Source organism: Miniopterus natalensis, chromosome 20 (genome assembly GCF_054644295.1).
Source record: "Miniopterus natalensis isolate mMinNat1 chromosome 20, mMinNat1.hap1, whole genome shotgun sequence".
Lineage (NCBI taxonomy): Eukaryota > Metazoa > Chordata > Mammalia > Chiroptera > Miniopteridae > Miniopterus > Miniopterus natalensis.
In genome coordinates this window covers 4,529,684-4,547,823 of record NC_142100.1, presented here as the reverse complement: position 1 = coordinate 4,547,823, position 18,140 = coordinate 4,529,684, and the positions used below count along the sequence as shown (strand labels likewise).

Below are 18,140 nucleotides of genomic sequence, written 5' to 3'. Positions count from 1 at the left end.
AATTCTCTAAGATCAGTTTTCAATCTCTGAAAATAAATCTTTAAAAAAATTACTGAGTGACAGGGATTAAGAAGTGACAAAGCAATTCTTTCCCTTCCAATGGTCAGGAAACAGCCACTTCCAAGGAGCCTTGTGATCTGCATACTCTATTCCATGCTGTGCAATTGCGTCTTAGTTCCTAGAATTTCTTCCTAAAATTTCTGCACGTAAAAGCAACTGAACTCTATCAAAACTCACATTTTACTGGCCTAGAAATCGACCAAGTTAGGTCAATGTTAATGGCTGATATTCTAGAGTTTACTGTGAAAAAAGCACATACTTCTTTAGGGAGAGTGACCAATGTCAGCAAATGTAGTCAATGCTGAGATTATTTAATGGTCAATCTGAATGCAGTGTTTTCCCCTTAAACTTGTATGCAAAATAAAGCTTTGTTATATAGCTTAGTATTTTAAAAATCTGCTAATTTTCTGACAACTGCCCAGAAGCTCAGTGAATCCTAAATAACTCAACTCTACATCAATTTTAAAGAAAGATCTAACGCAGACCAGAAGTCAGGTAAATCATTAGCTACCTGACACTCGAGGGAAGGGATTTACCTGGCGATGTCTGGGTGTGAGTCTATCAGAGTGCTGACAAACCGGAAGAACAGAGAGCCCTTCCATTTCACAAACTCTTCCTGCACAAAGAGAAATGACACGATTATGAAGGACTTTTAATATATGAACCTTAAAAGTATTCAGTCACAAACCCAACTGTTAGCTTCCTATTGTTTAACTTCACGCCCACCAGCCACTCCAGTCTGCCTGTGGCCCAGGAGTCTGTTAGCTAGCTCTCAAGTCCCAGAGCAGTGGAGGGATATGCAGAAAAAAGAGCCTCAGCTCTTTGATTCCCAGCACGTGGTTTTACAAGGCAGAGTGACACTGGTTCCTTCCTTAAACACATAATTATGAAGAAACGAGTATACAGAACATACTAGAGCAGTTAATGCCCTCTTTTTAAAAACCAAATATTATTTTCCCCTCCTCATAGGCTAAACGTGTTCTCAATGTGAATAAAAGTACCTAATGCTCTGCAGAGTTTTACATCTTGTGAGGCTCCTTCACACACTGAAATGTCCCACTGGCCTCTCAGAGCAGCTGTGAGACGGCCAGGGGAAATACTGTAATTCTCATTTTCAAATGGAGATTTGTTATCTGAGAAACACCAATCTGTTTGAAAGTCAAGAACAACAGAACTGGAACTAGACCCACTAGTGTCCTGAGTGTACTTTTCTCTCTACGAGGCGCTTATCTGCAAAAATGAACATTTATGCTGCTTCACAGGATATCTGAACAAATGCCCAAAACAAATATTAGGAAGTAACAATCTGTTTAAAAAGCTGTACAGAACATTAGAAGAATGATTATTTTAAACCAAAGGTGGGGCTAATTATTTTTGGATTCTGCTACAGAGCAGCACATCTCCTACGCTACCCAAAAATTCCCTTAAACCAGAGCAATGTTGGAGGGAGGATGACAGGTCTAATTCTCCACGAACCTGCAAGAGGTTGGTAAGCAAGATGAGAGTTTGCTTTCGGATGAATGGATCTGAATCCTTCAGACACATGGCGATATTGGGGATGTACTTATCCACCATGACAGTGTACCGGATACAAAGATCACACATAACAATGACAACATTGTTGCGAACAGCCACGTCATCGCACACCTCCAGCTCTCTCACAAGGGCCGGGATGCTCTTCTTTGCAAGGTCCTCGTGCTGTAAGCACAGCTTACCTGTCACAGAAGAGAGTAAGTCATGACTCTATTCTATGCTAATTAGGCACAGAGGCCTGCATTTTCCCCAGATACATGTTGCAATAAATTTTATTTAATCAAAGTTAAAACATCATGTCAACAATCACAAAAAAATGAAAGGCAGACAGACCCATACTAAATATTAGAAGATTCAAAATACCTTAAGAAAAAACACCTCCCCCATCCTCCAGGATCATGAGATATATATTCCTTCCCTATAGTAAAATTATCTTTCATTTATTTGTTTATTTTTTTATTTATTTTTAAATCCTCACCCAAGGACACACTCACCAACTTTTAGAGAGAGGGGAAAGGAGAGCAAAGGGGGGGGGGGAGTGGAGAAACATCAATGAGGTGCTTCCCACAGGTGCGCCAACAGGGACCGGGATCAAACACGCAACCTAGATATGTGCCCTGGCCAGGAACTGAACCCGTGATCCTTGAATACACGGCACAATGCTCCAACCAACTGAGCCACACTAGCCAGGGCAAATTATCTTCCTTTTAAAGTCAACAGTTGAATTTTGGAGTTACCTACTTACCCGGAAAATGACCAATAAAATTAACAATGAACTTGAAAGATGAGTTAGGTAGTTAGGAAAAAATGATAATCTCATTTATTTCTTCTTCACAGGAGAAAGAGGACTGTTGTTGAACTTGTTTGTGGGGGATGTGTGTGTGTGTGTGTGTTTTGTGCCTGGGAATGTTTTGCTCTTACTTACAATCCTTAGGTATAAAAAAAATAACCACATTACAAAAAACATTCATGACTCTTATCCAGCATGAAATACACAATCACACTAAAGAAAAAAAAGAATCAAATTATAAGTAGGGGTCAGTGCTCTCAAGATTAACATCACTTTGGGTCCATAAAGAAATACACTTAATAGCTCATCTAAAGAATCGAATAAACTAAAGTGCAAATTTATTTTTATAAACTAAAGTGCAAATTTATTTTTTCATTGCCAGAACTCAGTGTAGTGCCAGGCTACACTACTTGATGAATAACTTCACGGTGCTACACTATGAGTATAAAAAAGTAAATCACAGGAACAGGTATAATTTTAACAAATTAACATAAAAACAAAAGCTCCCTACAGAGAGCGTCCTGAGTCTGATGTCTTGGGTGGAGTGGGTGCTCCTATCAAAATTGCCTCAAAACTCCTAAGAGTAAGTATATGCTCAGCAGTGTAAAACCCGTTACTGGCTTATTTAAAACAAAAAGCTACACAGGGAACTAGCCTGCACAAGCGATACCCGCCCAACAGGTCACTCTTACTTACCCAAGGTAATGATGGCGTGTGCTCGGATCACAGAAGGCATGACACAGCCTCTGACCTGGGTGAGCGGCTGAGAGGCTGGGGCTTCGCTGCTACCTTGAGAGGATGCTACTACAGGGGAAAGAGAAAGGGCTGTTTACAGTACTTCCGGGGCCAACCCAGACTTCAGATAGTATCTGCAAGGGATAATCTTAAGTGCCTTACAATGATCCACATCAGCAGAAGAAGCTACAATGGACTGAATCAGAAGGAAGGCTCGCTTCTCCACTCTGGCTGGGCAGAGCTGCGCTATATCTCCTAAGGTAAAAATATACTTCACCTGCAAAGAAAATTTGTTTTGCAGTAAAAATAAAGCAGAAAATAAAAATTTTTTAAATTAACTCTACCTATAGATTAAAGACACACCAATGGAGTACTATTTTTGTTCCACAAATTTAAAAGAACTTTTTTTTCTCATAAAAGTAAATAGCCATTTAAAAAATTCAATCACTGCCCAGCCGGGTGTGGCTCAGTGGTTGAGCACTGACCTATGGACCAGGCGGTCACAGTTCAATGCCTGGTCAGGGCACGTGCCCAGGTTGTGGGCTTGATTCCTGGTAGGGGGCGTGCAGGAGGCAGCCCATCAATGATCTCTCACCACTGTTTCTATCTTTCTTTCCCTCTCCTTTTCTCTCTCTGAAATCAATAAAAAAATATTAATAATAATAAAAAAACATCAGTCACTACTTAAACTTCATCCAAAAACTAGGGTTACCAGATGATTTTCTTTACCCTCACCCCAGGACAAGCTGGGAGGGAGGGAGGAAGGGAGGGCTGGGAGGGAGGGAGGGAGGGACAGTACACACTAGAGAGGAGCACTGATGTGAGACAGAAACATTGATTGGCTGCCTCTCCGTATGTGCCCGATGGGAGATTGAATCCACAACCTGGGCATGTGGCCTCACTGGGTATCGAACTGGCAACCCTTCATGCAGAGACGATGTTCAGCTAGCTGGCACCCTGGCAGGCATGACCAGGTGGTTTTTCATCTACATTTAGACACTTCTGCAAGTTAAAGGGGGTGCTAGTCATAATTATGCTGTGATAACAGGTGTAAACCATGATTATCATGGGTAAACAGGTATATAAAATTACCTACTTATAATCCCATCACCCAAAGGCTCTATCATTATTTTTGTATATAACTTTCTTTCTTACTTTTTTTTTTAATCCTCACATGAGGATATTTTTTTCCATTGCTTTATAGAGAGAGGAAGGGAGAGAGAGAAACATCGATGTGAGAGAGACACATCGATTGGTTGCCCCCTACACGTACCCCAACTGGGGCCAAGGATCCAGCCTGCAACTGAGGTATGTGCCCTTGGCTGGAATCGAACCCAGGACACTTCAGTGCATGGGCCAACACTCTAAACACTGAGCCAAACCAGCCAGAGCTATGTTTGCTTTTCTAGTACACTTATTAAAAGTTTGCTGTTTTGAAGTCCGTAATTATTACTCTCAATATTAGGCATCCTTTTCATGCCAATATATACAATAAATACATTTAATGACTATATAAGTATGTTAATAACGATGGATGGCATAATTTATTACATTACTCCACTATTAATGAACATTTACACTGTGTCTAATCCTGTGCTATTGTTTGCCTTAGCATTGATGAACACTTTTGTATCTTCAATTAAAAATTTTTTTTTATGTTGTCTCTTCAAAAAATATATCGTTATTGTTGAAAGTATTAGAGCTGTCCTCTTTTTTCCCCCATCAACCCCTTCTTCGCCACATCCCCCCGACCTCACCCCTGCCCCAGGCCTTCACCACACTATTGTCTGTGTCCATGGGTTATGCATATAAGTTCTTTGGTTAATCTCTACCCACCCACCCTAAATTATTTTTAATTTTTAATTTTTATTTTAATCCTCACCGAGGATATGGTTAGAGAGAGGATGGGAGAGAAAGAGAAACATCGATGTGAGAGGGAAACATCAATCAGTTGCTTCCCATACTCGCCCTGACTGGGGACAAAACCCGCAACCTTTTGGTGTACAAGACGATGCTCCAACCAACTGAGCCTCACTGGCCAGAGGCCTTTGTACCTTTAGATAAGTTCTACTTCTTAAAAGTGGCATCCAGGGTTACAGGACATATAAAATGTTGTACATTTTAAAACATATTTCCAAATTATCCCCCAGGTTAGTTTGCTATTTAGAATCCTACCAAAAACTGACAAGTACTGTTTCCTCACAATCTCCATTATTGTGTGTTTATCAAGGACATACAGGTCAATAGTCCAGTAACACTGCTTTTTATAATCCCAAAAATGAAGCGTTGATGCTAAATAGGAAGTTTATTTTAAATTAAGAAAGCCAATTAAAGTTTGTGCTTAAAAAATCCTGAACAAACTTTATTAGTGAATTAAAGGAATGTTTAAATAACATTTAAAGAAGTGTGAAGTAAACAACATATATAGGGTAAAACTTCTCCACATATATTTTGACTAATGGGTAGATTTTGATGACATATTTAACAGCGAGAAAAAAAAACACCTTAGGGGAAATACTGACTGGTCATAATAAGCGTTTTTCTGAGTCTGAGCAGAGATTGCCAGACCAGTTAGAAGAGTAAGCCCCTTTAGAACCCTGGGCCGGGACCATTCTATACATGGCCCTCTGACCTAAAATGTACGAATTCCAATTGAGAGTGACATTGCTATTAGTGAGCTGTATGCACAATAGTGCCTTAGACACAAACCTAAACAAGGTCTTCCATCACTTGGTACAAGTGCCAGGTGGCAATGAGGAACTGAACACAAAAGAGAGGTGCTCCACTAGTTTTCAAACAGATAAGGGAAATAGCCAATTTTGGTTAAATAATGGCCTATCCTAAAGGACACAGAAAAATACCTCATTATTTTCTTTATTGAGCAAGTATCAGGTGTTGGAATCAGAATTAGCAAAACATATTTTGTTGATGGACAGCCATTGAATCAGAACATGGGCTCCATGTTTATGGGCTCACAGGAATCCCTGGCACTGACCAATTTCTAAAGCAAGGACGCATGTCAGACAATCTTGCTGCTCCAGTCTCTTTTCAATTTCCAAATACCTCATTTTATTTCAGACACAACTTTAGAACTGCTCAGCACTACTCCCTAGTTCTATAGTCTGATATTCAAAAACCTCAGCAGGCACATTATAATTTTAAAATCAAACAAACCAATCAAAAGAACAAAAGTATACTCGTTTTATTATTTTCTCATCTTATTATTTCTAAGCCTGACTCTACCAAGCACACAACACTCAGTGTTTTCCCTGCTGGATTAGGTATCTCATAGGATCTAACTGGAGAACATGAACACCATCAAGTTTCCCCCCCAGGTAAAAAGTATGAGAAAAAAATGAATAGGTCATCAATAAAAACATTCTTCTAAGAAAAGAGTAAGCTCTATGCTAGGAAAATCCTTCTCTCGCTAATATTATTAGAAATGCACATTACAAAGTCATCTTTAAAAAAACCCCAACGATAAAAGAGAAAACAATGGTTAAGGGAGCAGCTCCTTACCAGCAGGTCTTCATCCATGTTCCCGGCGCCGCCTTCCCGCAGAACGATGTTGGAGAGGCAGTGCACACAGGCGGAGAGGACGTCCCCGCACACCTGCGTCAGCAGCTCCTGAGACGAGGCAGAGGTCAGCTCTGCAGGAGTCTATACATCTCTATCAGACTATTCAGGAAACACAATTTTCTCAAGAAACTTGGTGATCTTCCAATGTATAAGCCATAAGCCATGAAAAGCCCAGCCACCATGCTCTTGTATCTCTGCTCTGTTAGCAATCTGGCAGCTGGCGAAGTGACACTGACAAAGAATTATACTGGGTGGGGCCAGTGGAGGTCTATAGTTGTTCGTATAGAAAACAATAAATAATTAATAAATAGCAATAGAAGAATAAACTCTTTTGCATACTTGCAACTGTAAACCTACTTTTGCGCCACTCTGTATATATATAATATGTTATATTCAAATCATACATATATATTATATATAATTTTTCTTTCAACATTTGCCCTATAAGAGCAAAGGGCATATGTTTAGAAAGATTCAGTGTCCTAATGTATAAGAGATCTATAACAGCAGTGCTCCTCCAATAATAAAAATACTGAAACTCTTCTGGCGCATGTAGATGGTGAATGAACCACCATCATAAATAGGCATAACAAAAACGAGCAGTTGTTACTCTTCTGAAATTTTTTCATCAGAGACATTTTTCAGTGTCTCTCATTAGTTAAAATAATTTCAAAGGGATACCACCTCTGGCCCACATCTAACTACACTCGCTAGAGAGGGAGCAGGATCACATTCTACACTGACTTCAACTTCTCTAGGAGGCCGTTCCAAAATACCCAGGCTGAGCTAAGTGGCTCCACCCCAGTACTGCCATGTTACCCGATGCACACTCTGATTTTAGGAATTTTATATCACACTGAAATTAACTGTTCATTTATACATCTCCCTACTATGCTGTAGAAGCCTTGGGGGGGGGGGGATGACTATCTTAATTATGATCCCCAGGGTCTAGTGGCACTATCACAAATGGTACTCAATGTTTGCCAAGCTGCTGGCCAACCATCATTGTGATCCAAATATTTTTTTCCTATTGCTTTTTAGAGAGAGTGGAAGGGGGAGGGAGGTGGAGAAAGGGAGAGAGAAACATCGATGTGAGAGAAACACATTGATTGGCTGCCTCCTGCAGGAGCCCCGAATGGGGCTGTGGGGCCAGGGTCAAACCTGCAACCCAGGTACGTGTCCTTGACTGGGAATCGAACTCGCGACCCTTCAGTGTGTGTGGGCCAACGTTAGAACCACCGAGCCAACAATGACCAGGGCCCAAATATTTTTATCAATTACAGTTCATATTTATGTTGTATTAGTTTCAGGTATACAGCACAGTAGTTAGATAATCATATACTTTACAAAGTGTCCCCCCCTGATATTTCCAGTATCCACCATACATAGTTATTACAATACTATTGACTATATTCCCTATGCTGTACTTTACATCCCCGTGACTATTTTATAACTACCAATTTATACTTTTTAATTCCTTCACCTTTTTCATCCAGTTCTCCAATCTCCCTCCCTCTGGCAATCGTCAGTCTGTTCTTTGTATCTAAGAATCTGTTTCTGCTTTGTTTGTTCATTTATTTTGTTCTTTTGATTCCATATATAAATGAAATCATATAGTGTTTGTCTTTCTCTAACTTATTTCACTTAGCATATCCTCTAGGTCCATCCACGCTGTCACAAATGGTAAGATTTCATTCTTTTTGATGGCCAAGTAATGTTCTATTGCATATATGTACCAGAACTTTTTTATTGATGGGCACTTGGGTTGCTTCCATAGTTTGGCTACCGTAAATAGCGCTGCAATAAACATATGAGCGTATATATTATTCTGAATTAGTGTTTTGGGTGTCTTCAGATTTATACTCAGATGTGTAATCACTGGGTCATAAGGGAGTCCCATTTTTAATTTATTGTTTATTGTATGGACCAGTAAACAGTTCCATACTGTTTTCCATAATAGCTGCACCAGTCTGCATTCCCACCAAGTGCACAAGTGTTCCCTTTTCTCCACACCCTCGCCAACACTTGCTGTTTGTTGATGTATTGATGATATCCATTTTGACAGGTGTGAGGTGATATATCAGTGTGGTTTTAATTTGCATTTCTCTGATGATGAGTGACGTTGAGCATATTTTTATAAATCTATTGACCATCTGTATGTCCTCTTTGAAAAAGTGTGTATTCAGATCCTTTGCCCATTTTTAAATTGCATTTTTTTTTTGGTGTTGAATTGTAGGAGTTCTTTATAAATTTTGGACATTAACCACTTATCAGACGTATCATTGGTGAATATCTTCTCCCATTCAGTGGGCTGTCTTTTCATTTTGTTGGTTTCTTTCACCGTGCAAAAACTTTTCAGTTTGATGTAGCCCATTTGTTTATCATTTCCCTTGCCCCAGGAGATATATCGGGGGGGGGGGGGGGGGGACTGCTAAGAGAGATTTTGCTGCCTATGTTTTCTTCTCGGAGTTTTATAAATTTGAATCTTACATTTGGTATTTAATCCCTTTTGGGTTTATTCTTCTATATGGTGTAAGAAGGTAATCTCATTTCATGTATTTTGCATGTATCTTTCCAGTTTTCCCAATACCATTTATTGAATAGGCTGCCTTTACCCTATTGTATGTTCTTGCCTCCTTTGTCATATATTAATTGGCCATACAGGTGTGGATTTATTTCTGGGCTGTCTATTCTGTTCCAATGATCTATGTATCTTGTTTTCACGCTTGTACCATGCTGTTTTGATTACTACGGACTTGTAGTTTGACCATCCCCTAAGTTCCTTGGTCATCCTTATAACCATGATTTAAACTCTGTATCTGGTAGATTGCCTCCATTTAACTCAATTCTTTTTCTGGGCATTTCTCCTGTTCTTTCATTTGGGGCATGTTTCTTTGTCTCCCCATTTTGGCTACTTCTCTGTATTTGTTTCTGTGTATTAGGTCAATGTGCTATGTCTCCTAGTCTTGGTAGGGTGGCCTAATGTAGTAGGTGTTCTGTGGAGCTCAATGCAGTCTCCCTGATCACCTGAGCTAGGTGCTCCAAGAATGTCCCTTGTGTGGGTTTTGTGTGCCATCCTATTGCCAATGAGTCTTGATTGCTGTTGGCCTGTCTGTGCGTGGGGTTGACCCTCAGGCTGGCTGACTGTGAGGATTGACCCTAACCCGAGGTGCTGTGTAGGTGCTGACCACACAATGCAGAATTTGCCTCATCAGGGTCTGGTGCCTGCTGAGATCTCCTTTCCAACATGCCACTTGTGGAACTAATCTGGTCCTGCTCTGATGTTGTCTGAACCTGTCACCGGGTGTGTTGGCTCTGGTGCCTCTGGGGAGGGCCTCCAGTGCAGATCAATGTCTGACGGTGCCTGTTACTGGCTCTGGGCTGCCTGTTAGGAGTTACAAAGTGATCCAAAGTTTGTGGATGCATCTGCTGGATCTGGGTGTGCATGGGATGGATGAGCTGTGTATCAAGGCTGGCTTCCACCAGCAATGAGGCTGGGGGCAGGTGATCAAAAGTCCCAAGGCACCCAAAGAACCACCTGCACCAGCCTGTTAGGCTCTAGTGGTACTTGAGTTGCGTGGTACGTTCTCAGTGAGTCACCAGGTAGGGTGAGTGGTGATCACCACGTTAACAGATTTAAACTTGGAGCCAGTGCTGACTCAGCAAAGTTCTCAGGGTACACCAAGGCCAGCTGCCGCCTGCCTGGGCACGTGAACCTCTGTGTTAAGGCAGGGTCTCGGGGTCACCAGGGTGAGGCCAGTAGAGTTCATCACGCTAAACGCAATTAAGATTTGGTTGTGTGGAGGGGGGGTGCTCTACACAGGAACAGTGGCAACGGTCAGGGTATGCAGGGGAAAATGGACCTCCTCAAGAACCTCCCAAGAAAAGTCTGTACCACACAGGTCTAGGCTGGTGTGGCCAGCAGACTCCTTCACAGACCACGAGCTAGACAAGGCAGGGCCACAGAGAGGCAGGAGGATGGGGCTGGTGCATCCCCCCAAAGCTGATGTGGCAAGTGCTCGACCAGGAAAGACGGTGTCTGTGGGTGATGTGGGAGAGGACTCAGCACAGGAACAATGGTGGCTGTCTTTGGCTCTCCTCAAAGTCACACCACCTAGTCTCTCCCCTAGGACTCCAGTACGCTAGATGTTACGCAGAGTCCTTTTCCAGGCACTGGTGCTCCAGGCTGGAGAGCTTGAGACCCCTCACTCCTCCAGGTAACTTTGCAGCTAAGAAATCCCTCCTGATTCATGTGCATGCGGGCCCAGGCCTTTTCGCACCTCTGCCCTTCCTACTAGTCTCAATGTGCCTTCTTCTGTTAATCAATGGTTCAGCTAGTCTTCAGTAGGCTATTCAGGTTGATTGTTCCATAATTTAGTTACAGTTCTGGTGTGGTCCTGGGAGGAGGTGAGTGTAATGTCTACCTACTCTGCCACCATCTTGGATCCTCCTTGATACAAGTGTTTTTAAATCTGACTCGGCCTAAAATGTTTCAAAACTATTATCTTTATTACTTTTTAAAGACAGATTGCCAACCTGGGCTGTAATGCTGCCCAAGAGAGCTTCTGGAATCCATGTGCTCTAACCTGTTGAGAACACAGAGGCTAATTTGAGACCTCAAGCCTAGAACTTGGCTGGGAACTAATAACTTTTGGAACCACAGAATGTGGGAGAGAACCATCAAGGCCACCCAGTCCTGGGATTGTCTCCACACAGGGACTCATGTCAAGTTGTCCAGCTGCTCCGTGAACACCTCCAATGACCAGAGAGAGACTTGTTCTGAGGCAAGTCTCTCCATTTCAAGCAGACCTCAGTATGGTTTTTCTTCAGTTGGCCAAAATCTGTCTCCTTGCAATTTTCATCCAGTGTTCCAAATCTTTGATGACACATAAATCCAATTCTTCTTTCATTTGAAAGTCGTTCACATATTTGAATTTAGCTAGGCACCCTATCCTACCTAATTCTTCCCTTCTCTAGTTAAACACCCCAGGTCCTTCATCTGCTCTTCATACAACCTGCTTGTAATCCCACCTAATTACTCTCCTATGGATGTATTCAGTTTTATCAACATTTCTCTGAAGAGGTGTCATTGAAACTGAATTATATAACATGTCAACTTAAAGTTAACCGATACAAAGAGCAGGACCATCACCCCTCTTATTCTATTAATACAATCCAAGATCTCATACATTTTTTTCAGAGATAGGCACAAACACTATTAACTCATACCAAGCTTACAGACTGCAAAAATGCCCAAAGACCTCATCTTTTCACATGCACTGCTGTTGAGCTATATCCTGATCATCTATAATGTTTTCTCAGTAAAATACAAAATGTTCATTTACAAAGAGAAGAAAAAGAGGTGTTTAGAGGAAACAAACATGTCATATGGATTTAAACCATCCTAAGATTCTGGAAAATCTCAGGTCCTCAGTACACTGTCTACCTCCAAGAAAGGTGGTGTTGGCAGAGCTAAAACCTTGGCCCTTTTTCTTTTTAAAATGTTTTTATTGTTTTCAGAGAGAGGAAGGGACAGGGAGAGAGAGAGAGAGAAACATCAATGACGAGGAGTCACTGATTGGCTGCCTCCAGCATGCCCTCCACAGGGAATTAAGCCTGCAACTCGAGCATGTGCCCTGCCTGGGAATCGAACCGTGATCTCCAGGATCACAAGTCAATGCTCAAACACCGAGCCATGCCAGCCGGGCCCTTGGCCCTTTTTCTAACACAGTAATAAGTTCTATTTTTCATCTAGTTCTCAGTTTCTAAATATGAAGACAAATCTGTCTGCCTCACAGACTCTAACAATGGTAAGACTTGCTGTTAGAATGACTGTGGGACATTAGCAAGCAGCTGATGACTTATGGCCCTCACTGCCCACACCACAGATCATTCTTCTTCCAGACAGGGCTGGTAACAAAACACATACACACTAAAAATACCACTAGGAAGGGATTCAGTGACCTTAGTTCCAGGCATAGCACTGCCATTAATAAGCTGTGTGCCACAGTAACTTGCAGGGTAATAGTTTCATAATGTGTCATATAAGTTTTTCCCCATTTTTTCCCTTCATCATTCTTTCCTCATCATCAGCTTTTTGTTATTACAGCTTTCTGCTATTCAAATGTGCTCCCTACACAGGTAATGTTCCTTATTTAAAAGTTTTTCATATACATTCTGGGATCTAGAGATGACAGTTAGAAGAAAAATATCAAATAAAGCAGGTATACTTTTCACCAAAAAAGTTCCAAGAGGTATACCTCAGGAAAACCAGACCTGTCTACTGGGAAGAGCTGGGCACTTTCAGCTAAGTAAATCCCAACCTATTCTAAGTCCTAAGCAAAGAAAGTTACAATATATTGTGTGATATCTATTACTACAAGTAGACATGCCACTCGATCAAGGGAGAACTATCTTTAAGGAACTTATGCCAGATAAGAAAGCATAGGAAAGTAGCTAGGAGCTCAGATGAAGCAATACTTCTTTATTCTGGAAAACTTGAGTATATCTGGCAATTATTTAAATTAATTTTTGACTTTTAGAATCATTATTAATAACCCCTAGTCCTGAAATTTTCCATCATGATTAGCACTATCTGGGAGTATATTTCACTATAAAAACAGAGCATATGGTAATAAAATAATTTATTAGAGATACTGATATGGATACTTTTTAGGGAGTTAAAGTAACCCTCTATCTCACACAAAACACTGGTTTAGACTTTTGTTAATGCATCCATATAAACCATTAGCTGCTGGCTCTGGGCAGCTTTGTGGACATGATACAACAAGGGATGTTAGAGTAATATAGCCTTATAGTAACAGGACAGGCATTCTCCAGGATTATGACTTATCAAATGATCAGAAATCTTCTGGTCTGGAGGGATCCCCCGACCAGGTGGAAGATCATCTATGGAGCATTCTTGAAATGAGGGTGGGTGTGAAGGAGGAGGGTATGCAGAGCTATCACAAGTACCAAGCCTACAGCTTAGTGAAAGATAACCTTGCAGAGTTCTCCACCAAGGTGGTGACTTTCTAAGGGAACTGGATGTCTTTAGCAGCCAAGATCTTCTTGGGAAATGTCAACTGATTATCATACCAAGTGTTTCCTTCTGTTATACTTACAGCTGCTGAGGACTACCCATCCTTACAGGTTCTCTATAGAGAACACGTCTCGAACTTCAAATCAGAGTAATATGTCTACTAAGTACAAATAAATGACAAATATATCCAGGAGAGTTTGCAGCATACCTGCTCCTCCACAGCTGTCTCTGCAGATGCTCTACAGAGTCTTTGCAAAGTATCGACGGCTGAGCTGATCAACTCTAGAGACCACTGGAATCCACTCAGCTTACACTTGACGACATCTAAAAGGGAAGTCAGAACCCTTGAAGTTTAACTGCTTAAAAATTAAAAAATAAATAAATAAATAAATATATATTTAGAGAGAGAGAGAGATAGAGAGGGAGGGAGAGGTAATGCCTTTAAAGTTTCTCCAATAGACACTCACCAGTCACCTTGTCACGGGTGCTCTTTGGAAGATGCTTTGCAATATGCCCAATAACACACAGAATATGTCCTAAGGTGTTTGAATTGGGACTCTGTTGACTAAGAAAAGGGCAGAAGAAATATCAATATAGAACCAAAGTAAACACTGCTGCCAACAAAAGACTTTCTTCTGGATTATTAATACCAGGGTAGCATGGTTTGGGGTTCAAGTTGTAAGAGCATTAAGGCACTTAAAGTACTTGGACAAACAATAAACTGAAAGCTTAAAAGTGATTGTTACTTTTCATGTTTGTTTTTAAGCCTGAATTTAAAGAAAAGATCTGTGTATACAAATAGCTATAAAATAGCCCATTTCCTTCAGGCATGAGCTTTATTTCCAAGAATCTTTAGTACGTCCACCAGCAGCTAAGTTATGGGCACGCAAACCTGCTGATCTCCTCCCAGGACTCTATCACTCTGACATAGTCGAGCTTGGGTGACGAGCCGGCAATCTTGGACAGCAGCATCCAGGCTGGTGCGGAATGCTCCGCGTCCGTGTGGGACAGTATATTGTTTATAAAAGCAGATGAGAACTTATCTTTCTTGGACCAGATATAAAAAGCCTTATTTAAATAGCGGCTGGAAAAAAAGATGGGAGAGCAGAATTGTAACTATAAATATACAAAACTGTTGAGATCTACCCCTTTAATAAAAGGATATCAACTGCTGCTATTCTGGGATTCCTCTGGCACATTTAATACCAAACTAGGTATCTTTTTAATTTTTATTATATTTCTGTCCTCACAAAGTATTTATTTTTAAAGCAAAAAATACACGTTCATAATTCATTTCAGAACCATCTCATCCTCAACCCTTCTAAAATCTATATACAAACATAAATTATGTTACCAATAACAAGTGCTTCAAGCTTATAAAAGTTTTAGTGACAAAAAACATAGACGCTGTCCCTTTTTCAAAGTTTAACTTGTAAAAACTAGGAAGTTATCTTTCAAAATTAGTATTGAGGAAAGTTAATATTAATATACCATATCCACTAGTGCTTTCTATTACATGTGTATTAAGATACCAAGTTAAAACTGGAGAATACTCAGAGAAAAGCAAAGGAAGCGATCAAAGGTTTCACAAAAAAAAATAGTCACCAGAAAAATGCTAAGAGATTTGAATTAGGTCAAGAAAAACGGACCAAAATTGAGTCTTCAAATATACTAAGTCATTTAGAAAGCTAATTTTCCAAGACCAATACAGAAGTTTATTAATAAAAACCCTCTATAAGAAAAATAAGTCATAATTAACATACCTCAATTCCTGGTTTTCTGTACTAAGGAGAGAAAGTAGTGCCCAAGCTAGCACCTGGCTGTCATCTCCACTGTGAAACTTATTGAAATGCTTAATGTTCTGCAGCAGGAGCTGGTCAAGGCATTCCAGGGCCTTTTCCTGCACAGTACTCTCAGAGTCCATCACAACGGGGGTGATCCCCATCAGCCAGGCTTTCTGTATCTGGACACATCTAGGGTGGGCCTTTAGGAGTTAAAACCATGAAGTCATAAAGAAGTCTAAAGCTATTAGAAGTCTAACTACAAATCAGTGAAGTTGTGATCAATATTTTGAGACATGTTAAAAGTAGCTGCACACACAATTTCAAGTAGACCATAAAATTAAAACAAAACAAAAGCCCCCACAATATTCGAATAATATGTGAAAACAAAGTTCAATCTGCAGTTATTGCAAATCAGCGCATACTGAAATTTTAAACTTCCAAAGTCATTATTTTGTTATTAGTAATAAATCAGCACTTTTTAGTAATTCAAGATTAAGAGCAAACAATAAATATTTGTCCCAAGAAATAATTAGAATAAATGTTACCAGAGAAAGTAAAAATACGCATTGCTTAATGCCGCTATTATGAAACAAAGAAAAAACATTCTCCTCAAATTCTTCAAGAGCTAATTAGTTGGCAGAAGTAAATTATATTTAGGATCACTGGTTCTGCTCTTTTGGCAATATCATCTATATAGGTCTTAATGAACAAAAATTAATCTAGGCCTCTGGCCTAACCAAATTCATTTTAAAATTCATATTTATATGTGAGATTTGAGTGCAAGTCAAGAAAGGCTAACCATTAGCATTCTCTAGTTCATAATTATACTTAATATGAAATGCAGTCTCTCTTATGTAATTAAAAGATACTTCTTCCGTTCCCTCTAATACTGTATAATAGACTTAGTAGAGTTTCTACCAGTCAACTTAATATTTAGCAACAAGCAATTATTATGCTGAATTGTTGCCTAATGTAAAACACCATGCATTAAGTGCACATATACATGCATATGCCTTGCCCCTCACCATAAGAAGTTCAGTGAGAGACTGTAATGCCTGCTTCCGGACAGACACCGCAGGATCCCGACACTGCTCCTGAAGAATCAACAGCTCCTCCTTCATACCTGAGATGCTGCAGTGTTTCAAAACACTCACCAGCACCTACAAAGTGCACATACACCATGAAGCGATGACTTATGTAACATAAATGCAAAAAGACAAATACAGACAAAGATACTTCCTACAAGTTTGTGGTTCTTAACATTTTTAGGGTCAAAGATCCATCCCTCTTCCCAGTAGCATCCCACCTTTTGGAATCTGATGAAAGCTAAGGTCTTTCTCCACAGAAAATTTGACATGCATTTTATATAAACAAGTATTTACAATTTCAGTAGTTTCACAAACCCTATGAAAATCTGTCCATGGCCCCAAGCTAAGAATCCCTACTCTAAAAATGAAATTAAGGATATAAATTCAAGATTCTTAAAAAGCCAGTGACCCAGTAGGAAAGCTTAAAATCAGATAATCTCCATTCATCTATATAATTTAGACATAACAGGATCAAGTTGAACTAATGTTAAGTGAAAAGCAAATTAAGTAACAAATATGGCAGGAGGATTTTTTAAATATTCTCTTGCATTTCCAAGTTTTTAGTGCTTAAAGAGCACATTAATGAACATCTGGAAGAAACACACCTGGAGCGCAGACTTCCTAACGTTGGTCTTCTCATCCCTGATTCTCTTTCTCAGCATGACCATGACACATCTTTCTGCTGAGGAAATGCCAGTCATCAGAGTTGGAAAAAGACTATACAGATCTGACACCTCACACATAATGCCAGGAAAATCTAAAAAACTGACTAATTAGCTTGTTTTAAATCCGAGTATAAAATGAGGTAGAAATAGAAAAAAATTCAAATAGTTAACTAGGCACAATAATGAAAAAGGCAGAATTAATGTAAAAAAAGGGCAAAAATTTTGAATATTAAAAATTCAGTATTAAATCCTGGCTCCTATGTCCAAAATTTTAAATAAATTATTTAGATATTCTATTTTGTTTAGCCACAAGTAGAAATATCTAAACCATTGGGCTTTTTAAAGACTAAATAAAGTAATATAAATATATGACAGCAGCTTTAAAATTTTTCAATCACAGGTCCCTTTACACTATTAAAAATGACTAAAGACTCCTAAGAGCTTTTTTTAAAGTGAATTACATGTTTTAAACTGAGAATTATACAAAGAATAACTCATTTGAAAAAAGACATGCCACTATGAAGAGTATATTTTTAAATTAAAAAAACTATATTTTAAAAAATAGTGAAAAGAATGGCATTGTTTTGTATTTTTGCAAATTCTTTAATGTCTGGCTTAATAAGAAGGCAGCAGGATTCTTGTCTCTCCTGCCTGCAATCTGTCACATTTTCATGTCAACTTATATGTGTGGGAAAATCAGTGCAGAAGGTGAACGACGTCTTGATATTATTATGAAAACAGTATTAACTTCAAGGATGTTTTGATGGAAACTAAAAGACTAAAACATATTTTGAGAACTGCTGATCCCCAAGAAAGCAAATTAAAAAATGAACTAGAGAATGGAAAACAAGAGAGGAAATAATG

General features: G+C 39.6%; 1 protein-coding gene across 3 annotated transcripts in view; it reads right to left on the bottom strand.

Annotated features, from left to right (window-relative positions):
* NCAPD3 (non-SMC condensin II complex subunit D3) overlaps window positions 1-18,140 on the bottom strand; it is a 60,726-nt gene that overhangs the window by 16,632 nt on the left and 25,954 nt on the right. For 2 of the 3 annotated variants that reach the window (XM_016217389.2, XM_087828593.1), the window contains exons 14-24: window positions 17,217-17,293; window positions 16,549-16,683; window positions 15,503-15,723; window positions 14,632-14,823; window positions 14,207-14,304; window positions 13,948-14,063; window positions 6,638-6,745; window positions 3,281-3,395; window positions 3,080-3,187; window positions 1,537-1,775; window positions 597-676 (exon numbers count right to left, since the gene is read on the bottom strand). In XM_016217389.2, coding sequence (XP_016072875.2) covers window positions 597-676; window positions 1,537-1,775; window positions 3,080-3,187; window positions 3,281-3,395; window positions 6,638-6,745; window positions 13,948-14,063; window positions 14,207-14,304; window positions 14,632-14,823; window positions 15,503-15,723; window positions 16,549-16,683; window positions 17,217-17,293 — 1,489 coding nt within the window. The remainder of the gene's footprint in view (window positions 1-596; window positions 677-1,536; window positions 1,776-3,079; window positions 3,188-3,280; window positions 3,396-6,637; window positions 6,746-13,947; window positions 14,064-14,206; window positions 14,305-14,631; window positions 14,824-15,502; window positions 15,724-16,548; window positions 16,684-17,216; window positions 17,294-18,140) is intronic. The other variant, XM_016217390.2, reaches the window with a different exon arrangement.